Genomic DNA, 27,945 nt, shown 5'->3' with positions numbered 1-27,945 from the left:
ACTTGGTACAAGGGCAATATGGTGAGCTTAAAGTCTGGCTTTAAATGACAAAACTGAAGTGGGAGGGATGAAAGGTTCCCTTTGGAAGGACAATTCTATAATGATAATTATGTCCTGTTGTCAATGCATTTAACCAACTCGCCCCCCCAAACTCCCCTCCCCCAATTAATCTTCTTAGATCTTTAGATGCCTTCACCACTCCACCAATGTGCTTACTTTACAAGATGAACTATAACCCTAGGATTTTGAAAACAATGACACACAGAAATGGTTGTGATGAAGAGAGAAACTGAATAGCTCTTGACTTACTCTGTTAGAAGGAAAAGGACACTGTCAAGGCATGCTGAGTCTATGCTCCTAGAAAAGAAAGCCCATACGGATGGATTCATTTGGACAATTCCTAAGGATACTTGCTAAGTGAGAAGTTAATTAGTTCACAACCACATGCAGCTTAAGGCTTCATTTTAAGCTATGGGCAGAGGTTTTGTGCTAATTTTGTTATTTTTTTTCTAAGTTTCATAGCTATAATCCCCACCACATCTAATTGCAAATTGAAATTTTAGCTCCATAAGAAGTATGAAATTATTCTACTATGTGCAGTCAGGAGGATTTGGGTTACCTTCTTATGGATAGGAAATCTGCATCATCTGTTAAGATATCGGGGTCTGTCTTAGAGTTAAGGCATATCAATAAGTTCATCCACTGGTAACCCTATTCTAAGGGGAAATTTGTCACATGATTTTACTGTTGCTGAACAGCTGCTGTGCTATTGATCTGGAGTCCTTTCATTTTCCAGTCCAACAGACAGAATGAGGTGCCCCTGCAACTTTCTCTGTCTAGTTTCCAATGAACCATTTGCCAGGAGGTGTATTTGTGATACTATTTACTGTCACTTCAACATCAGTCTCATCCTCTGAATAGCTGAGTATCATCAGGCTTTGCTGCCTGCTTGTCAATCTGGAAATTCTAATCTTTAGGTGAATGTAGTAGTCACCATAACCACAGCTATTCATCCAGGAGATGCCTTTCCCACTCATTCGAATCTTTTGGTCAACCTGTATCCAGGAGGGATAATGACATTGATTGTCTCTTATTGCCCCTAAGCTCCCACCAAGGACAGCTTGAGCTGCAGAAATACAATGGTCAGAGTGGATATCTGCTCCATCTCTTCTAAACACAGGACTTCTCTAAACCTTGAATGTTATGAAAATTTCTTTTTTCCCTACAGGCATTCTAACAGTCTGGCCATCCTCCATTCCTGAAGGTACTGGGACCATGACCTTCTTCTTCTGTTTGGCTTGTCCTGTTCCCTTGCATACTACACAAGGAGGGGTTATTATGGATCCATGGCCTCCACATGGCTTACTTGTAGAACACATCACAAAAGGGCCTGTATTTGTGGTTTCCATTCCTGTTCACTGTAGTAATGGCACTGCTGAACATTGGTGCCAGGTTCATTTCCTTTGTCATCACATGAGTTATTAATGTTCACAGTAATTCTTTGTCAAACACTCTGTGCAGGCTGAATGAATGTCAGTTCCATGATATACTCCTGAGACTGATCAAATACACTTTGGAAATCTCCAAATGAAGATCCTGAAAACTCCCCAAAGATTTTCCTAAAGAGTACCTCTGGGTCAACAGCAGGGCCACTTTGTCAGCAGCTCTGTCCAGAACTGCCTGTTCCAGAGTCAAAGGCAGCTGAACCATAGGTACCATACAGTTTTCACTTCACTTTATCACTGAACACCTCATAGGCTTCTGCTAACCTGAGAACTTTTCTTTAGCCTTAGGATGAGCCTTATTCATGTCAGGGTGGTATTTCTTTGCAAGCTGGCAGTAGGCTTTCTTGATATCTTTCTGGCTGATAGTTCAGGGTACTCCTAATATCTGGTAATAATCACCTTTGGTTGAGGAAGGGGAAATCATGTGAAATGGAGCAGTACAAATTAAAGGATAAAATTTTATTCCTGAGAGGCTGACGCTGAGTCTCAACATCAGGAGTTTCCTTGGAACAAAGATTCCCAAATGAGGCAAGATGGTGGCATTGCTTAACCAATGGCCCAGAGAATATGTCACAGTGGCCCTTCCAAGATGCCTGAGTCCCTTTCACCACTGCAGCCAGCACCACAGGTTGGGGAGGGGGAACACAGGCAGTGAAAACCAATGCGAGAAGCACCTCACCACAATCTCGTCTTAGGGACTTCTATTTTTTTTTAAATCAAGGTCATCAGCTGCATGTTAAGAGTTCTCATTCTTTGCCTTTACTTAGAAAATTCTTTATTCTATAGGAAGTACAAAGGTCAACTTCCATCCTGTTCCTCTCTGAATTGCTAGACATTTTGAAAGAGTAGAGTATAAGTTACTGAGAACATATTGAAAATTTTTAAAACCTATTTGTTATTCAGGAAGTTTGGGGTGATAACAGCATGTTCTAGTGGGGTGAAATCACAAGCCCTCAGTTTGCTTGACATGACTACTCACTCAGTGTGACTTTGGACATGATACTTCACCTTTGGGAGAAGAAAAGACTCTTACAGTGGAGGGGAAATGGGGGAAGGTGAGAGGGAATGAGTGAATCTTATTCTCATAAGATTTGGCCTAAGGAGGGAATAACATACATACTCAATTAGGTATGGAAATCTGTCTTACTCTATAGGAAAATGGGGGGGAAGGGGACAAGAGAGCAGGGGATGATAGAGAGGAGGGAAGATTGGGAAAAGGGGTAATCAGAAGCAAATACTTCTGAGGAGTGACAGGGTAAAAAGAAAGAACAGAATAAATGGGGGGGGCAGGATAGGATTAAGGGAAATAGAACTAGCTTCTCACAACATGTCTACTATGGAAGTATTTTGCATAACCACGCATGTATAACCTATATTGAGTTGGTTGCCTTTTCAATGAGGGTGGGTGGGTAGGAGGAAGGGAAAAAATTTGGAACCCAAAGTTTTAAAAACACATTTTAAAAAAATGTTTTCACATGCAACTGGAAATAAGAAATACAGGAAATGGGGTACAGCAATCTATCCTGCCCTACAGGAAAATAGAAGGGGAAGGGTATAAGAGAAGGGGGGGGAGAGATAGAAGGGAGGGCAGACTAGGGGAAGGGGTATTCAGAATGCATGCTATCTTGGGGTAGGGGGAGGGGCAAGATGGGGTGAAAATTTGGAACTCAAAATCTTGTGGAAGTAAATATTGAAAACTAAAAATAAATAAATTTATTTAAAAAAAAAGATTTAGCAGCTTCTACATCGAGGAACCGCAGGGCTTGGAATATAATATTCCAAAGGGCAAAGGAGATAGGATTACAACAACCAATCACCTACCGAGCAAAAGTGAGCATAATCCTTCAGGGGAAAAAATGGTCATTCAGTAAAATAGAGGACTTTCAAGTATTCTTGATGAAAAGACCAGAGCTGAATAGAAAATTTGACTTTCAGATACAAGACTCAAGAGAAACATGAAGAGGTAAACAGGAAAGAGAAATCATAAGAGACTTATTAAGGTTGAACTGTTTACATTCTGCTTGGAGAGATGATGTTTGTAACTCATGAGTCCTTTGTCAGTATTAGAGTAGTTGGAGGGGGAAATTATATGTATAGATAGATAGATAGAGAGATAGATAGATAGATAGATAGATAGATAGATAGATAGATAGATAGATAGATAGGTATGTAGATAGATAGATAGGTGTGTAGATAGATAGAAGGCACAGGGTGAGTTGAAGATGAAGGGTGATATCTGGAAAATTAAATTAAGGGGTGAGAGAGGATTATACTGGGAGAAGGAGAAAGGGAGAAGTAGAATGGGGTAAATTATCTCACAAAAACAGACAAGAAAAGGCTTTTACAATGGAGGGGAAACAGGAAGGTGAGAGGGAACGAGTGAATATTATTCTTATCGGATTTGGCTTAAGGAGAGAATAACATACACACTAAATTGGGTATGGGAATCTATCTTACCCTACAGAAAATGGGGGGGAAGGGGACAAGAGAGCAGGAGGATGATAGAGGGGAGGGTAGATTGGGGAAGGGGGTAATCAGAAGCAAGCACTTCTAAGGAGGGACAGGGTCAAAAGAAAGAACAGAATAAATGGGGGACAGGATAGGATTAAGGGAAATACACTTACTTTTTCACAACATGACTACTATGGAAGTGTTTTGCATGACTACACCATGTATAAACTGTATGGAATTGCTTGCCTTCTCAATGAGGCTGGGTGGGGAGGGAGGAAGGGAGAAAATTTGGAACCCAAAATTTTAAAAACAAAAGTTAAAAAAATTTTGTTTTCACATGCAACTGGGAAATAAAATATACAGGAAATGGGGTATAGACATCTATCCTGCCCTATGGGAAAATTGAAGGGGAAGGGGATAAAGAGAAGGGGGGAAGAGATAGAAGGGAGGGCAGATTAGGGGTATTTGGAATGTATGCCATCTTGGGGTAGGGGTAGGGACAAGATGGGGAGAAAATTTGGAACTCAAAATCTTGTAGAAGTGCATGTTGAAAACTAAAACTAAAAAAACAAAACAAAACAAAAAAATGACAATTCTACTTAAATTAATCTATTTATTCAATGCCATAACAATCAAACTATCAACAAATTACTTTATAGAGCTAGAAAAATAATAATAAAATTCATCTGGAAGAACAAAACTCATGAATATCAAAGGAATCAATGAAAAAAATGCAAAAGAAGGTGGTCTAGCTGTGCCAGATCTCAAACTGTATTATAAAGTGGTAATTATAAAAACAATTTGGTACTGGCTAAGAAATAGAGTGGTGGATCAATGTAATAGCTTAGATACAAATTACATTATGATAAATGATCGTAATAATCTAGTACATGATTAAACCAAAGATCCAAGCTTTTGGAATAAAAACTCATAATTTGACAAAAACTGCTGGCAAAACTGGAGACAATACGGCAGAAACTAGGTATATACCAACATCTTACACTGTATACCAAGATAAACTCTAAACGGATACATGATTTACACATAAACGGTGATACCATAAGCAAATTAAGGGATCATGGAATAATTTATCTGTCAGATTCATGGATAAGGGAAGAATTCAGAACTAAAGAAGATATAGAGAGTAGTACAAAATGTAAAATAGATAATTTTTATTATATAAAATTAAAAAGGTTTTGCACAAACAAAATCAATACAACCAAAATTATAATGAAAGAAGAAAATTGGGGGAAACTTTTGCAATAAATATCTCTGATGAAGGCCTCATTTCTCAGATACTATAGAGAACTGAGTCAAATTTATAAAAATGCAAGTAATTCCCCAATTGCTGGATAATCAAAGGATATGAACAGTTTTCAGACAAAAAAACCAAAGCTATCTATAGTCATATGAAAAAATGCTCTAAATCACTATTGATCAGAGAAATACAAATTTAAAAAAACTTTGAGGTACTACCTCAAACCTATCAGAGTGGCTAACATGACAAAAAAGGAAAATGTTGGATGTTGGAGGGGATGTGAGAAAATTGGTACACTAATGCACTACTGGTGGAATTCTGAACTGATCCGACCATTCTGGAGAGCAATTTGGAACTATGCACAAGGGACTATACAACTGTGCATACCGTTTGATCTAGCAATACCACAGGTAGGTCTATATCCCAAAGATATCTAAAAAAAGGAAAAGGAACTATTTGTACAAAAATATTTATAGCAGTTCTTTTAGTGGTGGCTAAGAATTGGAAATCAAAGGCATCCCATCAATTGGGGAATGGCTAAACAAGCTGTGGTATATGATTCTAATGGAATTTTACTGTGCTAAAAGAAATGACAAGCAGAATGATTTCAGAAAAACCTGTACTTATATGAACTGAAAAATAGTGAAGTGAACAGAAGCAGGAGAACATTGCATACAGTAACAAGAATATGGTTCCCTGAAGAATTGTGAATGGCTTAGCTATTTTCAGCAATACAATGATCCAAGACAATCTCAAAGGACTACTGATGAAGCATACTATCTACCTCCAGAGAAAGAATTGATATTGATTGTATAAAGACCAAAGCATCCTATTTTTCACTTTCTTTCTCTTCTTTGTTTTTTTTTATTTGACTCTTCTTATACAAAATGACTAATATGAAAATGTTTTACATAATTGCACATGTATAAGCTATAATTGATTGCTTGCTGTTTCAGGGAGGGAGGAGAGGAGGGGGGGTAGAATTTGGAACTCAAAACTTTAAATAAAAATGTTAAAGAAAAAATATTATTTGTCTAGGTGATATGATCAGATTCAATCTAACTTCTGGTCACTATGTCATTATTATTGGGGAAGGGGGAAGAGGATCCCAAGTTTTATATCCAAGGCTTGATCCCTTTCCCACCAAATTCCAGTTCCACAATGCATATACATAGCACACAGCAAAGAAACACATTTATCCAAATCAGTAGCAAAACAGAAATCAGAGTAGGTAAACATTTCCCATTGGGAAAGAGATTAGCTCAGCTCAACCAAGAGGGTTCTAGATCTCACCCAAGGGGAAGCTCCCTGAAGATTCTACTGTAGCAAGCTGAGGACAGGAATATGGTGGAGATAGACAGCTCTTCTCATGTCTTTCTAGAGAATTTTACTTCAGTAATCTCAAGTGTGCCCCTTGAAGCTGGAAACCAAAAACGCCCAAAGTAATTTGAAGCTTGAAAAGTCCCAAAAAGAGTGAGGAAGGCTGGAGCTCTCCTGTTCCCCCCAATTCTGTCCTACCTCTCATGCAGGGCAGGGCCTTCATCTTCATCAATAAGAAAAGAATCCCAAGCTAGTGGACTTTGGGACAGGGGTTATGTATAAATAACTAAACTGAGGTTCAGAAATATTGCCCATGGTCACACATCTAGTATATACTGAACCCCAGGTTTGCCACTGCTCTCTCCACTACGTTATACTGTAGAATGAATGAATGAATGAATGGTCACTGATTAATCACTTCATGTGTTCCACACATTTACTAGTCACAGGAGATACAAATGCAAAAAATAAAAGACTTCCATTTCGACTAAGAAAAGAGAACACATGTATAGAAGTGGTGACCAAGGAGGGGTATTTTGGTGAAAGAAGTCACTGGGATGGTGAGTAGAGTCATAACAATTGGTCCAAAGGAGGAGTCTAGACAAGGTGATGGAAAAATTTTGAAATGAGGGAAAGTTTCATGGAAGAGGCACCTGAAGTGGATCTGGAAGGAAAAGCAGGAATTCAAGAAAGAGAAATATGAGGGAAGAAGTTCCAGACCTAGAGAATAACCTATGCTAGTGCCCATAAGAAACTGAGATGGCAGAATAGGAAGTGCAATAGCTAATCACCTTTTTATACACACACACACACACACACACACACACACACACACATACACGCACACACACTTACCAGTAATTCACTTCATTAGATAATCATCAAGTCTTACAGCACGGCCTTATGTGTGCTTGTTTTCTGCTTTCCCACCACTACCCAAGGACCTAAGGTGGCTATGTCCTGGGTCTGAGAGCAAAAACAGTGCAAGGTGTGAAGATTTATGTAAAGTAGCAAGTCACATAGGGCTCAGTAAGACCCAGTCCAAAGGCCAGTGATGTCCAGCTTAGAAGCAAACCCAGCATAGGGCCTTGCACATATTTAGCATTTAATTCATGTTGGCGCCATTGAATCATAGTTTCACTGAGATCCTTGTATAAAGATCTTGAGTCCAATGTGCTATTTGTCTAGGGTCCTTTTGTCTGCATCCCTCAGAAGTCTACATTCTTCACTCCTAGTCCTAACTGAGGTTACTGATTTTCTCCAATTCCAAAATTATGTCTTTTTGTTGGTCCCAATTGCATATTGAAGTTCACTTTTTTTTTTCTTTTTCAAATGTTGCCTTGGGTTGTATCTAATGAGAAGTGGTCCGTTTAATATGTGGCCAAATAAACCCAACTATATCAAAGATGTCCCTGGATCTGACCCATGCAGTGCAGTGAGTGACTGACCACAACATCACTGATTGTGACTGGATTCCTATTTTGTTGATTGTAAAAGTGAGATGGACCCCACATAGGAGTTAGAGTCACACAGATGTAGACCTTTCACCCGCTTCTGAGATGCATGTCTCATTCCAAACCTCAGAGACAGAATTTTTGTCACAAAGACCTCTTCTCTCATATAAGGAGATACGTAGGAGTAAGAATTTAATTGGTTTTTGAATTTCAGACTGTGACAGATCAAGTCTCTGATACTGTCTGAAATGGTAGAGGGAGTTTCTATTGGCTCCCAGCACAGGTGGCGTGGTCAGGAGCGGAATCTATATACTCCCCTCCTATTACTGTACATCTGTCATTCAGTGCTCTGGGGTCTCTCAAGAGTAGCTGCTGCATTCAAGATTGCAGCTGTACTGGGGATGTCAGTATGGCCTTAGAGAGACTTCCTACTGCCCAGATGCTAGCTCTCCTTTTCTTCAGTTTCCTATTGATCAACTCTGGTAAGATTTCACTGTCCTTCTTCCACAAGGTCTGAGCTATTAGGAGTCGGACTGAGCTGGACTGGGCTGCTGGACTTGGGGAAGAATTATCAGTCAGAAAGTCATAATACTTTGCTATCTGTTTTGGGGAATGCAAGGAAATTACAATATCCAAATGTTTTTTCTTCTCTTTTGAAGGGTCTTCTCAATTAGGTTTATAGGAGAATTACTCATCAGGAGAGATGGTATTTGGTCCCAGAATTAGATTGTAAGGACCCCAACTGTCCCAGGAATCGGCTGAGCTTTCTTGTGACTTCTAATATGGCAGATGGTCAAGGAACTAATAGAAGACCCATGACTCTGCATCGTTTAGGCCCCACTGACCTGCTGTCTTTGGCCTCCTTTGGGGCATCACCTCATTGCCATACCATCCTTTAAATGACTAAAGGAAATTTAAAATTATGGCCATGTGTCAAATTCAGTATATGAGTATATGGAAAGAAGGCTTCATCCATGAAGCAAGCAGAGAGATGCCCTGACCTAATCACTCAGTCCATTAGGCAATAGATAGCCTTTGTTGGGACTGTGCTGGCCTGGGCTGAGCTGACTAGCTGGGAGATCATTGTTAGGCTGTGAAATGACCTAAGGTTTTGTATGGCCTCTGTGACTGGGAGAGGAGAAATACTGATAAGAGCTACTACGGGATCTACATGACTCTGCACCTGCTGCCTAGGTCAGAGTCCCAATCTAGGGCTTGTGCTTTTAAGCTAATATCAGTATTTCTTCTCTCCCTCTTGTACAAACAGGTCCTTTTTCTTTTTTCTTTGATTTCTTGTAGACACAGATCTATTAGTGGTATTGCTGGATCAAAGGGTATGCAGTTTTATAGCCCTTGGGTATAATTCCAAATTGCTCTCCAGAATGGTTGGATCAGTGTACAACTCCACCAACAGTGCATTAGTGTCCCAAATTTCTCACATACCCTCTAACATTTATCATTTTCCCTTTCTGTCATATTAACCAATCTGATAGATGTGAGGTAGTACCTCAGAGTTGTTTTAATTTGCATTTCTCTGATCAACAGTGATTTAGAGCACTTCTTCATATGACTACAGGTAGTTTTGATTTCTTTATCTGAAAACTGCCTTTTCATATCCTTTGACTACTTATAAATTTGACTCAGTTCTCTATATATTTGAGAAACTTTATCAGAGAATTTTGCTATAAAAAATTTTCCTGTTTTTTTGTCTTCCTTCTAATCTTGGCTGCATTGGTTCTGTTTGTGCAAAAACTTTTAATATTTAATATAATCAAATTTATCCATTATGAATTCTTCCCTTCACCATGGATCTGACAGGTAAGCTATTCCTTGCTCCCCTAATGGTATCATCCTTTATGTCTAAATAATATATCCCTTTTATGGAAATCTTTCTTACCCTATAGGAAAATAAGGAGGAAGGGGATAAGAGAGCTGGGGGATGATAAAGGTGAGGGCAGATTGGGGAGGGGGAATCAGAAGCAAAAACTTCTGAGGAGCGACAGGGTCAAAAGAGAGAATAGAATAAATGGGGGTTGGGATAGGATGAAGAGAAATACAGTTAGTTTTCCACAGCATGACTACTATGGTAGTGTTTTGCATGACTTCACATGTATAACCTGTATTGAGTTGCTTGCTTCTCAGTGAAGGTAGGTGGGGAGGGAAGAAAGGAGAAAAATTGGAACCCAAAGTTTTAAAAACAAATGTTAAAAGTTGTTTTCACATGCAACTGGGAAATAAGACATACAGGCAGTGGGGTATAGAACTCTATCCTGCCCTACAGGAAAATAGAAGGGCAAAGGGATAAGAAAAGGGGGGGAGGATAGAAGGAGTGGAAGATTAGGGAAAGGGGTAGTAAGAAAGCGTGCGATCTTGGGTGGGGAGAGTGAAGAGAGAGGGAGAAAACTTGGAAGTGGAGAAACTTGTGGAAGTGAATGTTGAAAACTAAAAGTAAAATAATTTTTAAAAAATAATATGTTCCTTTTGACCTTATATTGCTATATAGTGTCACGTGATGGTGTATACCTAGTTTCTGCCAAACTGCTTTTCAATTTTCTCAACAGTTTTTGTCAAATAGTGAGTTCTTGTTTCAAAAGTCTGGATCTTACTGTTTAAGAAACACGAGATTACTCTGGTCACCAACTACTGTGCATTGTGTACTTAATGTATTCCACTGATCCACCACTCTATTTATTAGCCAGTACCAGGTTATTTTGATGATTACTACTTTGTAATACAGTTTGAGATCTGGTATGACTAGGCCACCTTCCTTCACTTTTTTTTTACACTAATTCCTTTGATATTCTTGACCTTTTGTTCTTCCAGATGAATTTTATCACTTTTTCTTGCTCTAAAATATTTTTGGTAGTTTGATTGGTATGGTACTGAATGAGTAAATTAGTTCAGGTAGAATTGTCATTTTATTATATTGGCTCATCCTACCCATGAGCAATTAATATTTTTCCATTTGTCTAAATTTGACTTTCTTCATGTGAAATGTGTTTTATAATTGCATTCATATAATTCTTGGGTTTGTCTTGGCAAGTAGACTCCCAAGTATTTTATATTGGCTATAATTATTTTAAATGGAATTTCTCTTTCTATCTTTTGCTGCTAGACTTTCTTGGTAATATATGAAGATCCTGATGATCTATGTGGGTTTATTTTGTAACCTTCAGCTTTGCTGAAGTTGTTGATTATTTCAAGTAGCATTTATTAGTTGATTCTCTGGGATTCTCCAAGTATATCATCATATTATCTGCAAAGGGTGATAGTTTGTTTCCTCATTGCCTCTTCTAATTCCTTTGATTTCTTTTTCTTTGCTTATTGCTATAGCTAGTATTTCAAGTACAATGATGAATAATATGCTTAAAGTGGGCATCCTTGTTTCATTCCTGATTGGGAGGGCTTCTAACTTATCCCCATTACAAATAATACTCAGTGTTGTTTTAGAAAAATACTACTTATCATTTTAAGGAAAGTTCTGTTCCTATTCTTTCCAGAGTTTCTAATAGGAAAGAGTGTTGTATTTTGTCAAAATAGTCTTTTGCATCTATTGAGATAATCATGTAATTTTTATTTAGTTTGTTTTTTGTATAGTCAATTATACTGAAGTTTTTTTCTTAATATTGAGCCAGCCCTGTATTCTTGGTATAAATCCCACATGCTCATAGTATATGAATATCTTTATGATATATTGCTGTAATCTGCTTGATAGTATTTATTTGAGTTTTTTCATCAATATTCACCAGGGAAATTGATCTATAGTTTTCTTTCTCTTTTTTCACTCTTCCTGGTTTATGTATCTGTGTCATATTTGTGTCATAAAAGGGATTTGGTAGAATTCCTTTTTTGCCCATTTTTCCAAATAGTTTATGCATTGTAACTAATTGTTGTTTGATAGAATTCACTTATGAATCCATTTAGTCCAGGGGATTTTTTTAAAGGAACTTATTGATGGCTTATTCAACTTATTTTTCTAAAATGGGATTATTTAAGTTTTCTACTTCCTTTTCTGTTAATCTGGGAAATTTATATTATTGTAAATATTCATCCATTCTACTTAGATTATCTGATTTGTTGGCACATAATTGGGCAATAAAGCTCCCAATAATTGCTTTAACTTTCTCTTCATTGGTGATGAATTCAACTTTTTCATTTTGATACTGGTTATTTGGCTTTCTTCTTTCTTTTTTAAAATTAAAATAACCAATGGTTTACCTATTTTATTGTTTCTCCCTCCATAAAACCAGCTTCTAAATTTATTTATTAGTTTAATGGCTTTCTTACCTTCAATTTTATTCATCTCTCCTTTAATTTCCATGATTTCCAATTAAGGGTTTAATTGTGAATTTTAATTTGTTTTCTTTCTGGTTATTTTTAGTTGTGTGTCCACTTCATTTATTTCTTCTTTCTCTATTTTGTTAATGTAAGCCTTTAGAGATATAAACTTTTCCATAAGTACTCCTTTGGCTGTATCTCTTAAATTTTGGTATGTTGTCTCATTATCTTTAATAAAATTATTTGCTATTTTTATGATTTTGTATTTGACCCACTTATATTTTAGGATTAGATTATTTAGTTTTGAATTAATTTTCAATCTGTGTTTCCATGTCCCTCTGTGTAATGTAATTTTTATTGCATTAGGGTTTGAAAAAAGATGCATATAATATTTCTGCTTTTCTTCATTTGGTTGTGAGTTTTTATGCATTAATACATGGTCAGTTTTTGTGTAGGTGTCATGTACTAGTGAGAAAAAAGTCTATCATATCTAACTTTTCTAACATTTTACTCAACTCCTTAAATTCTTTTTTTTTTTTTGCTTATTTCTTGGTTAGATTTATCTAATTCTGAGAGGGGAAAGTTGAGGTCCACCACTAGTATAGTTTTATTGTCTCTTTCTTCCTGTAACTCATTTAACTTTTTCTTTAAGAATTTGGATGCTATATCATTTGGTACACATATGTTTAGTGGTGATATGATATCATTGTCTATGGTACCTTTTAACAAGATGTAGATTCCTTCCTTATCTCATTCAATCAGATCTATTTTTGCTTTTGCTTTGTCTGAGGTCATGATTGCTATTCCTGCTTTGTTTTTTACTTTAGCTGAAACATAACAGATTCTGCTCCAGTCTCTTACCTTTACTCTGCATGTTATTCTGTGCTTCAAGTGTGTTTTGTGTAAACAACATACTGTAGGATTGTAGTTTTTAATCTACTCTGCTTCTTTTTTGTAGATGTTCACTTATTTTCCATCCTATTTTTTGATATTTCATTCTATGTTAAAATTGGTCTCTCTTCCTACAGTGGAGGTGACACTGTCAGAAACATCACTGCTTTCCTGGCCTGTACTCTGGTCTGAGAATAACTACAATTACAGTTTTCTGCCTTGGAACTCTTCTTAGTGTCTTGGTCCCCTGTGGCTGGGATCTCTAATGTGCAAGTGCTCCTCCTTGCCCTAGACTGTGACCTAGAACTGAGTATGGGCAATGCAACAGAGTCCTGTGCCCAGTGCCAGCAAAGGGTCCCTTGTAATCTCTTTCTGACCAGTTGTCCAACCCTCTTATTGTTTCTGAGCTGAGAGTTCCAGAAGACACTGTCACAAATTCAATTGCCCTTAAGGCCTGCTGCTGGATAGTGCTGGATATGGCCTGCTACTTACTGCCTTGTGCAAGGGCCTAGGGCCTCAACTGCAGGTGTACCATGCACTGGATGGCATTTTCCTCTTGCCCTTCAGACAGAACTTACCTGCCAAACTTTGAGGTTGTCTTTTGCAGAAATATTGTTTCACCCAGCGCTTTTGTTGGTTTTGCTGCTCCAGAATTTATTTTGAGGCATTATTTTAACGTTGTTTGGAGGGATATTTGGGAGAGGTTTGGAAAGTCCTTGCCTTTACCCCACCATCTTGGCTCTGCCTCTCCAAAGGTGACTAATTCTTCTTGTATATGGCTTGTTTGTATGGAGTCAATAATTGTTTTTTTAAGCAACTGCTATGTACCAGGCACTGTACTAAGCCCCAGTGACACAAAGAAAGGCAAGAAAGCAGTCCTTGCTTCAAAGAGTTCGAAGTCTAATGGCAGAGATCACATAAAAACAGCTTTGTACAAACATGACACGTGTGTGTGTGTGTGTGTGTGTGTGTGTGTGTGAAGGAAATCGACTGCCCAACCTTTGCTCACTGCACAGGTATCTCAGTTCCTCCCTTTCTATACCTGGGACTCTCAGAGGTTCCTCAATTCAAAGCTGGGAGTGTAATAATTCTGCTTCCTTTACAGACACAGACAAACTCCGACTCAGGGGAAGAAAGACCCCATGCTCTGGATGAGTGGAGACCTGGCACAGTGGCTTCTGGGGGACAGTATGTGATGACTCATGGGACCTAGAAGATGCTAATGTGGTTTGCCAGCAGCTGGGTTGTGGCTCTGCTGTGGCTCCCCTGGGAGGGGCTGCATTTGGCCCAGGAAATGGGACCATCTGGCTAGATGATGTACAGTGCACAGGAGGGAGTCCTCTCTGTGGGATTGCCCTGCAGAGCCCCGGGGGAAGAATGACTGTAAACATGACAAGGATGCTGGTGTCATATGTTCAGGTGAGTGTGAAAGACATAAGATGGGGCTGGGAGCACTGAGAACAGATATTGAGCTGAAGGACATGGGACTAGAGTTGGCACATAAATGGAGCTTCCATAGGTCTGGCCTCTGGTACCAGGGGAGGCTGTCATCTGATGCTGGAGTCATAGAATTTAGAACTCAAAGTAAAATCAGTGGTGATTATCCCAATGTCTTTACAGAGGAGGAAGTAGAACCTCACCTCCAGTGAGGTTATATAAGTGCCACAAGGGAACTCAGACTAACAAGTATAATTTACTGGGAAATTTTTGAACACCAGTCCTTTGACTCCCAAAACTACGATATCTCTTCTGTCCTCCAGCTCTCTCTCCAGGAGCTGGAGAGAGAATATGCAGGAGATTTGGGAACCTTTCTAACCTGCTTGAATATAGTATTTGGGGCACATAGCCTCTCCATTTTCTGGAGCTCTCCATGGCCAGACTTGTATCTGGAGGTTTCTCACTCTTGATGTCTATCTCACTCTCCTGACCTAAGCTGGAAAAAAATGCCTCATCTTCACTTTTTCTTAGTTGTTCTGTATCAAGACTTGGTCTGGTGCATTTTTTATATCTGCTTGGAGGAGTTTTTTGGGAGGAACTCTGTGTGCTAATTCCTGTTATTTTGTCATCTTGACTCTACTTATATCTCCTTAGTTGTTTAGTTTTATACTAAGACATAAAGGTAGATAAAGGGAGTTAGAGTCTCCATTCTGAAGCAAACAAAACTCGCAGATGAGAGTATACCAATTGTGAGGAGCAGCGATAAGGCTAACTGCAGAAGTCGGGAGGGATCATTTGTAGTTGATGCTTCATTCACTGATATTAATGATTTCCTCTAGTTATTTATATCTCCATGTTGCTACTATTCCTCTGCGAGAACGTGCCTAAAACAACTAACGTATCAATTACATTCACATAGTGTAACCCAGAGAGATTTATATTGGGGCTCCTGCTCTAAGCACATTATTTGCTGATTATTAAAAAAATAGAACATTTTCTGATGTCCTCTAAAGATGGCTTTCTGGCAACCAAAACATCTACTCTCAACTTACCATACTCCATTGCTAAATCCACAAAGATTATGTTCATCATCATACGAACAAAAATCTCTGTAGCAAATGTAACAGATGCTACAGTCAAGCGTCAAAGTATTGTGGGCTTGTTCCAGACTCATAGATTGAGGAGAATGGTTTGTACAGAGTGGAATTATCAAATCACAAAAAGATTCATTTGCAGAAGTGATTACTTCCTTTTCAAGTCAGCAGAAATGTCACCTGTTTTCCTCTCTCTATCTCTCTCTTCTGTCTCCCTCTCCCTCCGTCTCTCTGCGTATCTTTCTGTCTCCATCTTTATCTCTCGCTGTCTCTCACTCTCTCTCTCTCTTAATCTCTCTATCTTCTCTCTCCCTCTCCCTCCCTCTCTGCCTCTGTCTTTCTCTCTCTGTCTCTGTGTCTCTGTCTGTCTGTCTCCCTCTCTGTCTCTCTCTATATATACATAAATACATATATATACGTATATATGCATATGTATGGATATGGATATGGATATGCCAGAATAACACTTGCCTGGCCCCACAATTCACAAATTTATATTTGTGCATTGAACTTCATTGTACTGGCCATTATATTGCAAGCAAACAAGTCCTTTTGTCTTCTCCCTCCCTGACTTCTTATTGTGGTGGTGGACCCTCATAACCCATCACAGTGTTAAAGGAGCATGTGTTAAATGTCCTTATTTCTTAGCGCATGAGTCCTAGTTCTCAGACATTCAAGAAGTAGCAGGAAATTAACCATGGAAAAATATGGAAACTGTACTTGAAAGGTGGAGTACAGAATTATAGAAACAACCTTGGATATCTCATAAAACCTTTATAAAGACCTCAAGACAACTGAAATATAGACTATTCCAAGCATCCTTTATCTTTATCACAAAAAATGAAGAAAAAAGGTGAACAAAGCCCAAGAAAATTAAAAAGAAGAGGAAATCTATTTAGAATAACCAAGATCTTAGGGCAGAGGAGATGGTTACTTCTCTAATGGTGACATATCATATGAGTCTAATTCTCCTCCCTCAATGAGAAGCATCCATCCCCTCTGCTGTTTCCATGTACTCCTCACCTGCCTAAAAGAGTAGAAGGATTGAATTTCTCTAGATATGTCAGACCTGCTCTCCCAAAGAGTATCAGGAATTAAGCATCTTCAGTTTTATTTCAAGTTCAATCGTAGTCAACATGTCTTCGAAGTATTAATTGTCATGTGCTCAGTTAAGGAAAGTTCCTATGCTTCTTCTCTCTTGGGAATATGCCAGACAGAGTCTCACATAATTAATTGTGTCTCTCTCTTCATTAGGGAAAGCTTGTCATTCAGTGACACTCACTGTAGTTCTTTCTTGCCTTTCTAGGATTTGTCCAGCTGGTCGCAGGGGATGGGCCCTGTATTGGGAGGGTAGAAGTCAATTCTGAAAGAAAACAGGGCACGGTCTGTGATTGGAATTTTAATCTTTCTACTGCCAAAGTCATCTGTGTTGAGTTAGAGTGTGGGACTGCAGTCTCCATCATGAAAAGAGCTCACTTTGGAAGAGGAAATGGACACATCTGGGATACAGAATTCCAATGTAATGGAAGTGAACCGCTTCTGTCATTGTGCCCCACAGTACCACTTCCACAGGGAAATGCAGTCACAGCATGGATGTTGGAGTCATTTGTTCAAGTAAAATTTTCACAATGTTTTTATGCTGCTCCCACATTGCACTTGATACTGAAATTAGAAAATCACAATCACTTTTCTAAAGCCCTGTCTCCTTCTCCCCAGAGTACACAGACTTTCGTCTGATGAATGGAAGCTCCCAATGTGAAGGAAGAGTGGAGATCCAAGTTTTGGGGACCTGGAGAACTCTCTGTGACTCCCACTGGGACCTGGCAGATGCCAACGTTCTCTGCCGTCAGCTCAACTGTGGTGTTCCCATGGAGCCTCCAGAAGACGTGTATTTTGGCAAAGGAAGTGTCCCAGTCATAGGGGATACATTTTATTGCACAGGCACTGAGTCTCGTTTGTGGAATTGTCCTGTGACTATCCTGGGGACTTCTCCATGTTCCAAAGGAAAAGTTGCTTCTGTGGTCTGTTCAGGTTAGGGACTCAAAGCTTATCTCCAGGTGATGGTCCAGTGAAAGCAATGATACATGCAGGAAGGAAAAGGCTAGAAGTGTCTGCACACATCAACAGTCAGGTGGTCATTTTCAGTATCCAGAGGGAAGCCATGGCATCTTTTCTCTGATAGCAAGTATGAAGGGTCCTCACCATGTTATTGGGAATTATTCATGGCAACTGTACATGTTTATTTTATATATGCCATCATTCATTCATGATTTCTCTTTGGAAATTCCCAGATAGGAAAGATATATTGTGATCCATCAACTACTTTAGAGGAAAGTGTAGAATTATGCTACTGTGTAGCACTAATAGTGAACAGAGATATATTGGCTCTGGACATTGGTAGGAAGGACTGAGAATGAACAGACTTAGACAAGAAGAACTAAGAATTGCCTGAATTCCTATGTTGGGTGTTTCCACAGAGCAAGATTCTGCAAGGATAGAATAGATTAGAGAAGGTCATAGACACTGGGATACTTTTTGATATTGGGTGGACCATATTGCAGCCATCTTAGAATAAAATTCCAAGACTTTGTTCCTTGAAAATTGTAACCCTTGTCTCAAAAGCCATTTGCAAAGATCTCTTCATTGGGGGAAATTGATTTCATGAGGGTCTGAGTTGGTGAAAGTTGGAGAAAAGACAGATCCTGGTCAGAAAGAAAGACAGATCCTGAGCCAGAAGACCAGTATCTCTCTTCTCTCCAGGTCTCACTAACTTCATCTCATGAAATCAATTTCCACTAATGAAGAGATTCTTATGCAAATAGGCCCTTGAACCAAATATTACACGATTTTATCTTCTTTGTATATTTGTTTGAGGGAGTAAAAGTTGAATTGTGTAAAACTTTCTCATCAGACATACAAATAGGTCAATTCATATCTAGCTAGTCCAAGAGAGATACCTATCCCTCTAGAGCAGGGATTCTTGACTATTTTTGGGCCATGGCCTCCCTTGGGGTAGCCTCAGGACTCCTGAGAACAATGTTTTTAACTGATCTCCCCCACCAATTAATGTCAGGACAATCAGAAGTTAGATTGAAACTGATCATTACCCCTCTAGACTAACAATATTTAAGGAAGCAGATAAAAATAATTCTAGCCTGGCACCCCTTCTATCTGAGGAGAGCAGAGCAGCCTCTGGCCCCAACCTCCTGCTTCCCCTCCTGGTGGGAATTAAAGTCTCCCTTGGAGAAGGGGAGGGAGAGAAGCTAGGTACAGAGGCAGCTAGGTGGTGCCGTTAGAGTTCAGGTGCAGGAGTCAGGAAAACCTGAGTTCAAATTTGGCCTAAGACTATTATTTGCTGCATGTCCCTGGGCAAGTTACTTAACCCTGTTTGCTTCAGTTTCCTCATCTGAAAAATGATCTGGAGAAGGAAATGACAAATCACTCCAGTATCTTTGCCAAGAAAACTCTAAATTGGGGCACAAGGAGTTGGACATGAATGAAATGACTGAGCTACAAGAGGGGGAGAAGAGGGCTAGAGATGTCTATTCTTCCTGTCTTTGAGCCACACAATGATACCCCCACGCTACACGTGAGGGGGACAGTCTTTCTACACATGAGGTCTCACCATGCACAGTTCTCTTTACACATAGGTCCTAGCTATAGGTGTGGCTTTTCTTACCTAAAAAAGAGACCAATTATACTGAAATATAATTATCAATGTATTTCATTTATTTATTTATTTTCTCTTTTAAAATAGTATTTCATTTTTTTCTAATTACATGTAAAGATGATTTTAAAAATTCATTTAAAAATTTATAGTTCCAAATTGTCTCTTTCTTTCCCTAAACTCACCCCTCCCTAAGCAATTTTTATCAACATATTTTAAAACAAATTCATATATTCCAAGTCAAAAAACTCCTGCTCTGGAGTTTAGACACAGGCTGGTGGCAGACATATGGTAGGGGGAAGCTAGCCTATAGAGTTCATAGGTGCTAGACCTAGCAGAGGGGGAGAAAAGCCTGAGGAAGGATGACCAGCTAGAAGTGCTGCAGCCTTTCTCTCAGAAGCTCTTCCTTATACAAGGTCGCAGACCTTTTAGGGCACTTTGTGTATGGAGGGTATGGCCGGAGCTGTGGGAGTGGAGCAATAGAACTGTCAATGAGAACAATTCTGTTAGACAATATAGAGCCAAAACATGCCTTCTTAGACTGGGAAATCCCTTTGTCCCTCCCTCACAACCTGTCTTCTTTCCAATTTCCTGACCCTCTCTTTCTCTCATCCAGTGCCTTTCCTCAAGATACATATTTACCTTATTTATCGCCTCCTGGCTTAAAACTTCCAGTCCTAGAGCTGAGCTGTGTGCTTTTTGCAGGAAACCAGACACAGTCCCTCATGTTCAATAATTCACAGTCTGACCAGGAAAAGGTACCTGTCCTATTTTCAGGTAAGAAAGAAAGTTAGACAATCTGAGGAAACCTTTCTCTTTCTTGGGGAAAACAGGAAATTAATCTGAATTTCTCCCTGTAGAAATTGGACAGCTTCGTCTGTTGAATGGAAGAGGTCCCTGCTCTGGAAGAGTTGAAGTCTATTACAATGGTACCTGGGGAACCATCTGTGATCATTCTTGGGACTTGAGTGATGCCCATGTGGTGTGCAGGCAGCTGGGCTGTGGAGTGGCTCTCAAAGCCATGGTCTCTGCTCATTTTGGACAAGGATCAGGGCCCATCTGGCTGGATGAGCTTAGCTGCTCTGGAAACGAATCCCACCTAGGGGAGTGCCCTTCCCTCCATTGGGGTCAGCATGACTGCAGGCACAAAGAGGATGCGGGAGTCCTCTGCTTGGGTCTGGGCCACACATGTCCCACTAACACTGAGGGACTTGTGGGAGCACTGAGGAGGTGAGGTTTAGAGACCTGAGGGAGAAGGAGCTGATTCAGACAGGGAGGAGGACTTCCTGCCCCAACCAGAGCCCTTCCTAGATTGTAGTTTTAGGGCAAGACCTGTTATCTGAAGGATGATTTTATTTATCTCCTACATTTGTATAGGTAGGTCTCCTCCCTTATGAACATATGTGTATGTGTGTATGTGTGAGTGTGTGTGTGTGTGTGTGTGTGTTTCTTATACTTTATTTCCTAGTAGAGTGCTATTCACACAATAGCTGATTTGCTTTTCTATTGGTGGTTCACAGACACACACTGATTTTGAAACTATGAAACTGATTAGTGAAATCACAGTAAAAGCATCCTGTCTTTTTTAATGGGGGAGACAAGATAGAGAGAAGTGTACAAAAATATAGAGGAAGGAATTCTGGAAAAAAAAGGTCTGGGGTCTATGCTATCCAATGGAGACTTCAGCAAAGCCAGAGAACCTAATACAATTTCCAGAGAGAAGAGACCCAGAGAATATGGGAACAAATATCCCTTCTGATTATGCCATACCTTCCTCTCCATTTACAGAATCCCTGGATCTCAGGCTGGGGAGTGAGGACCATAAGCGCTCTGGATGGCTAGAGGTTTTCTACAACGGAACGTGGGTTAGTGTTTGCTCCAACTCCATGGACTACAATACTGTATCAGTGATTTGCAGACAGCTGAAATGTGGTGCCAAGGGAAATATTGAAACATTTTCTCGCTCCCAAGAAAGTTTGCAGGCCTGGTGGATAGACAAAATCAACTGCCACGGTCAAGAATCCTTCCTCTGGCATTGTCCTTCTCAATCTTGGGACCAGAATTCTTGCCACCAGGGAGAAGAAGCTTTTATCACATGTGAAGGTAACTACGTTGTCTCTTCTGTTTGATTCCTTTTTAATTGGATTACTTTTTAGTTCAAGTGGATTCAATCTGTGGACATGATCCAGACCCAAATTTATTTTAATCTATCCAAGTAAACAGTGGAAGAGACCTAAGTTGGTAGCAGGTATGCGACAAAGGTCTCAGATTTTTTATTTAAGTTGACTAATACTTGATGTGAGCAAGTTGTGAGTCAGTCTTTCTCTACTCCACAATTCCTGTCCTCATAGCAAGAGATTAAAGATTCCCTCAAACACCCTAACCTTCCAGTTCTTCACCTTACTCATTTCCAAAAACATTCATCCAACTTAGACACACAAAAAGATAGTCATACTCTTGATCTTGCTATCACCTACAAGTGTTCCACTTATTTATTTGCAAACTCTGAAATTCCTTTATCTGATTATAACTGATGGTAATTACAATTCTCTCTCTGTCTTGCAACCCCCAAACTATTCTTCATCCGCACCATGACCTCCAATCCTCAGATGTTTCTAAGGTCATCATTCCTACTCTGACTAGACTCTCTGTTTTCCCCATCTTGATTCCTTGGTGAACCAGTTCATCTCTATTCTATCCTCTTCTATTGAGTCTCTTGCTATACTATTTCCAAACTTGCCTTTTCAAGTCTCAGTCTTAGTGTATGTCTACCATATACTGCCTTTGCTCCTACTCAGGGAAACCTGAATGAAGCTGGAAAAAATCATGGAATCTTGCTGACTTGGTTCATAAAAATATGTTATATAATCTTACTGGGCCCTCACTGTAGCAATTGAATCTTTTATGCTTCCCTAATAGATTCACTAGCCCACTCTCCATAATGTCTTTTCCAAACTGTTTCATCCCTCCTTAAACCTCATCTCCTCTTCCCTCTCATCCTTGTCTCATATCTCATTGAAAAAGTTGAAGTCATTCATCAAGAGTTCCCTGTTCTTTCCTCCACATATCATCTCATCCAGATACTTTCTGTCACTTTCTCTTCCTTCACCCTTGTCTCACATAAAGAGATGACCTTTCTTCTTGCCAAGACAATTCTTGTCTACTAACTACTCTCCTACCGCACACAAACATACTTGTCTCCCCATCTTCATAAAAACTCTCACTTAATCTGTCCACCCCTACTGGCTATTATCCTATGTTTTCCCTCCCTATGGCGGCTAAAATCAAAAGCCAATATTCATATATAGAGATGGAGTATCATGTGTGATGAATAGGGAATGGGCCTGTATAGCTGAGTAGTAGAGTGTGTGGAGAGGAGGAATGTATAAGAATTGTGGAAAAATACAATGAGACCAAGCTGAGAAAAACTGTGAAGAACAGAGAAGTTCTATTGGATCCTGGAGGTAACAGGGAACTACAGGATTTTATTGGACATGGGCATTATGTGGACAGCTAGGTGGTACAGGCCTGGAATTAGGAAGACTCATCTTCCTGAAGTTCAAATCCAGTCTCAGACACATACTAGCTGTGTGACCCTGGGCAAGTCACTTAACTCTGTTTGCCTCAGTTCCTCATCTGTAAAATTATCTGGAGAAGGAAATGGCAAACCACTCTAGTATTTTTGCCAACAAAACCTCAAATGGGGTCACAGAGAGTCAGACATTACTGAAAAATGATTTAACAACAACAAAAAATATGTGGGCAAAAGTCCACTCTAAAATTGTCATAGATTGGCAAAGAGAGGACCAATCAGAAGTCTTTGCAATAGTCCTAGAGATAATGGAGACCTGAGCTAGAATGGTGGCTATATTAGTGGAGAGAAGGGAATATGTGGAGATGGAAATGATAAGATTTTCCAACTAATTGGATATGTGGGAAAAGTGAGAGTGAGGGTTCAAGAATAGCCCTAAGATTGTGAGTCTGAGTGACTGGCAGGGTGGTAGTGTCTTTACAGTAATACAGAAGTTTAGGAGGAAAGTGTGTAAGGAGAAGAAATAACAGGAGATAATGAGTGTTATTTTAGACACATTGAGTTTGAGATGTCTATGGGATAGAAGGAAGGTTATATGACTCATCCAGTCCCTGTGGGAATCTTTCATGTCTTGGAGAATTAACTGTTAGTTCAGAGAATCTGCTGAGAAACATGTGAGGGAGAGGTTGAGGTAGGGGTGGGGGGACCTACAGAACTTTCTTAGAGAATATGTGGCACTTTCACAAATTTCCAATTTTGGCTTCTGGACTTGGAATCTGACTTCAGCACAGGTCCTCTGATTCCAATCCATATGATCTCTAAGTCTCTTCTTGAGCTTGAGCTGGATAAAGGAGAACTAGGAAATCTAGGAGTCTTCCTAAGCTATTTGGATGGAGCATTATGGGAGGATGTTCATATAATAGGGAGTTTAGAGCAGGATGCAGAAGCCATGCCCAACCTACATTCTACCCATTTTTCAGGTTTTTTTTCTCCTCTTCTCTTCCAGTTGAGAAGTTGCCATCTACCACAAAAGGTACAATGCTCTGCCAATCCATCACTCCCCTTCTACCAGCTCTGGGTTAATTTGACAACAGTGAGGTTCTCAGGACCAAGGTTGACCTTCTTTCATTTCTAAGGAGATCTGCTGTACCAGAATCCTGAGAAACTGCTGAGAAGCTTGTGGGCTGGGCATTGAGGTGGGGTTTGGAGAATGTTCTTCAAGAATATATCACCCTCCTGCCAATTTCCAGTTTGGAGATCTGGAACTCAGGCCCCATAAGGAAGGATAGTCCCTTCACTGTCCTTTCTTGGGCATCCAAGCCTATCCCAGTCCCCTCTACAGTGCAGTTGAGGGAGGTCCCCAGTTGGAGGATCTTTAGGTTGAGGGTGAGCCTCAGATTTCCCTCCTCTCTCCATATTAACCTCAGTGAGCTGTCCTGGGGAGGGTTTGACAACTTCTTCCATAATCCAAAGCCTTATGATTCTTCTTCTCCAAAGGACCAAAAGCCTCTTTGAACTCTCTGCTTGGGATCCTCTGCCTCATTTTAGGGGCCCTCCTCCTCCTAGGCCTCATCGTCCTAGGGATTCAGATGCACAGAGGGAGAATCCAGGAAAAAGGGGGGCAACCCATGGGGCACTGAACAACATGGGAAAAGAGTGTAAGTGAGTGAAGGGAGGAAATGATAGGGATAGGGATTTTAGAAAAAGCCAAATAAAGCACTTCAGGACTGGATATGACTCATATGTTTTGCTCTGGTTTTCAAGCCCCAGATAGCTCCAACTGTCATTGGCCCAGTAGAGGCTAAGCTATGAGCACAGAGCTTGTGTTAGGTTTGGGATTCCCAAGGTCATACCATATGGGCTGGGGAAAAAAGGCATCCATATTAGAACTAGGGAGTTGCCTGAATGTGAACAGAAAATAGATTGAGGAGTGTCCATGAGACAAATATATGTCAGGTGATGGTCTCAGGCCCAGAGCTTCTGATGCATGGCCATTTGTCCCAGCTTTGTCCAGATATGAAGATTCTCTTTATGAAGCTGTGTACCAAGAGATTGATTACCACCTGACAGGGGACAAGGAGGACTTTCTGAGCAGCCCAGGTAAGTGTATCTTCTGCCCATCCTTCTCCCTTGGACACTCTGGACATGAACTAAATGTTTTGCTCAGTATCAGAATCTATGGTCTTGGCATCTTCAGAAATCTCTGACTCTACTTACCTGCTATAGTTTTCCCCACCCTCCTTCCCATAATATTTTAGTTTCCATTTCCCATTCTCTACATGGGCAGGCAGGCCCAACAACCCAATCCTGAGCTCTGAGCTTCATCTCTAGAGGGAAAATGCCCAGAGCTCTGAGTTCTTTTGGTTCTGATGTTCTTTTGTCAGTCTGGGTCCCATTGATTATAGTGCCTACAAGTTCAAGATAGGAGTCTCATAATTTCAGGACCAAAGATGCAATGATTTCATTTCTCTAAGAGGATAGCCAACTCAATAGAATTTGTTAACCCATTATACCATTCCCTCTACATCTGGAGCTTTCTTGGTAAGAACAGAATTGGAGCAAAAAGACTTGAGCGTCCCAAAAAGATGACAACATGAAACCATGGAAGAAATCCCCTTCCATACTGTTAGGACTTTTACATCCACATGCATGGTACTGATCTTTACAAGCAGAGCCACCTCTCTCCTGGCCAGCCCTGACACCCTCACTCACTCACAAACTTTCAGTTTTCCACACTTTTTCCCCAAACTCTGCAAGAAGAACAGCACTCTTCTGTTAGGACATCACCCATGACATGCTGCAATTTTTAGAACATAACTTGTTTTACATTACTAATGTCTTGGCAGTCAAGTTCTTACCAACCAAATGTGGAGACTTCCAGGAAGGTGGCATGAGAGTTTCTGTCATGTTTGGGAGGTCCCTTAGTCTCACCAGAACACTTTGATTAATCGTCTCAAAGAGTGACTTTTTGTCCTCATCACCAAAAACTGGGAGTGCCCTCTCTTCAAGGTCACCTCCCTGGTGTTCAGAACACATTGTCACATTGTTCAGAAAAATCTGGATAAACCCAACCTGGGGCATGGAAGGAATGAGTTTCCTTTTCGTATTTGATTCTGTCATGTTCTTCTAATCAGGGTCCCTTCTGGATGATGTGAGAGACAAGCTTCCATAGTAAACAGGGGAAAATGAAGGGAAAAGTCAACCTGTACTTTCCCCAAGTAATAAGAAAGGGTAGGCCTTAGAGGCAAGCACTGATGTTTCCCAAGGAGTTTTCTCCTCTGGGGGGCATCAGCTAAAATACAACTCTCCTGTCCTCAGCTCCTCCTCATCCCAGGCATCCCATACCTCCCTAGGCCAGACTTTTAAGAACTCTCTCAATGGGAACTTGGTACTCTCTGTTTGACTCCAAACATGTGCTTGGGCGATAGAGGTTTGGACTGAGGCAAGATAAATGATTCAGGGCAAGGGAAAAAGGGAGCCAGGTTTGGTTTTATAGGTGGCTACGCTCCTGAGAGGACATAGGGCTTGATTTCAGGGTCAGAATACTGATCAAAGAGGCATCAGAATCTGGAGGATAATTCAGGGAATCAGCTTACTCTCTCTTGTGTATTCTGTCTCAGGGTCACTATCAACAGAGCAACATGAATGAATCATGACAGGGTTGAAGGTTCTGGTCCAAGTGATTTCTTCCTTGAAGCTGGGGCCAGTAATAAACAGTGAGGTAATAGAAATTAAGAGAGGAGAATTTTGAAGCTAAAAGAAATGAAGGAAAGATAACACCAAAGTCGCTGAAATCATTGTCCTATATGAGGGACCATTTGTCCCCTTTCCCAACTTCGTGATTCTTAGTGCAAAGTTAGGTCACTAATCCTAACCTGAGGTAGTCTTATTCTTTAGCTCAATTCATCTTTGAACACCTCCTGATACTCCTTTACACCTTAAAAAACAAAATAATGCATTTGTTTTCACATGCACAAGGACATCCCCTCAGCAAATCATGTTGAAAACAAAACTGTTCATCTCTCCCTCAGATATCTCAAGTCAGCCTGATGATAGACCAGGTGATGGGTATGATGATGCTGAGAAATTATCTGGGCCTGAAATTCCCCCTGTCACCCAGATGAATGAGGGGAGTAATTGGGAGCCTACCAATAACTGGGATGACTACAGGGCATCACACACAGATGAGTGGTTCCCAACAGACTTATTGACTTGACCGGTGAGATTTCCAGCTACAAGTGGTATTACCTACAAATACACTTATGTGAAAACACAAACATGTCTATATACAGATGTGTTTGTCTACCAAATTTATGAATACACATATATGCACCTATACATATGTGCTGACATGTATTCAAGTGTATAGATGTGTGTCATACATAAGGTGAAAAAATTTTGTCAGTACCTCGCAAATTCTCTGTATTGACATTTTTTCATGAATATACCTGGGACAACTGTACCCACAGTGATGTGACTAAGCAACTAAATGAGCAGACCCTGGGGTTCTGAAGCTGCCTCCTCCATTATCCCATTCCCTTTGACTCCAACCTGCCCCCAATGTCAAGAGAAGCCCTTCCATAGCCCTCTCTCAGTCCTGGCCATTCCTGTTCCCTTTCCTGTCCATGGTGCATCTAGACTGAGAAAAGACTTTGTACCTAGGTCTTGAAAGTGGCCTTCTTTTCACCCACCTATACCATCACCAAAGGCTCCTTGCTTTTCTTTAGACACAGCTACAAATTCAGCTCTACTTTACTGGTTCTAGGTCAGTCTCCTAAGTTCTTTGGGGGATCCCCTGACTCCAGGATGGGAGAAGAAGACCCACCAATGTCCTCTGAGGACCTGGGATATGATGAAGCTGAGATCAGTGTCCCAAAGATGTCACTTTAAGACCATCAGCTACAAACAGTCTCTTAATAAATGTTTGTTGAATTGGAGTGGAGTGGAATCAGTTTCCTGTGATACTTGAAATAGTTTTAGAACTCACCTGCCCTCCAACACTCTATCTTGAGAGGACAATGTTGAGGGTTTCCTCTCCACCCCTTCTCATGTGGTGAA

At 40.2% G+C, this 27,945-nt stretch overlaps 1 protein-coding gene and 2 pseudogenes across 1 annotated transcript; 2 read left to right on the top strand and 1 right to left on the bottom strand.

The window, feature by feature from the left end:
- Positions 1–836: 836 nt before the first annotated feature.
- Positions 837–14,548, bottom strand: LOC114053574 (annotated as a pseudogene).
- Positions 14,549–14,596: 48 nt separating this feature from the next.
- LOC114053573 lies at positions 14,597–17,724 on the top strand (annotated as a pseudogene).
- Positions 17,725–20,208: 2,484 nt separating this feature from the next.
- On the top strand, positions 20,209–27,103 carry LOC114053571 (antigen WC1.1-like; the record flags this gene model as incomplete). The annotated part of the gene is made up of 4 exons (XM_027876675.1): positions 20,209–20,530; positions 21,144–21,458; positions 24,892–24,987; positions 26,919–27,103. Coding segments are annotated over 4 exons (918 nt in total), but the record flags the coding sequence as incomplete, so codon positions are not given.
- Positions 27,104–27,945: the final 842 nt, after the last annotated feature.

Source organism: Vombatus ursinus, unplaced genomic scaffold (genome assembly GCF_900497805.2).
Source record: "Vombatus ursinus unplaced genomic scaffold, bare-nosed wombat genome assembly UNPS02014811.1, whole genome shotgun sequence".
Lineage (NCBI taxonomy): Eukaryota > Metazoa > Chordata > Mammalia > Diprotodontia > Vombatidae > Vombatus > Vombatus ursinus.
Note: the sequence above shows the minus strand (reverse complement) of the source record. Positions and strands in the feature narration are given on the sequence as shown.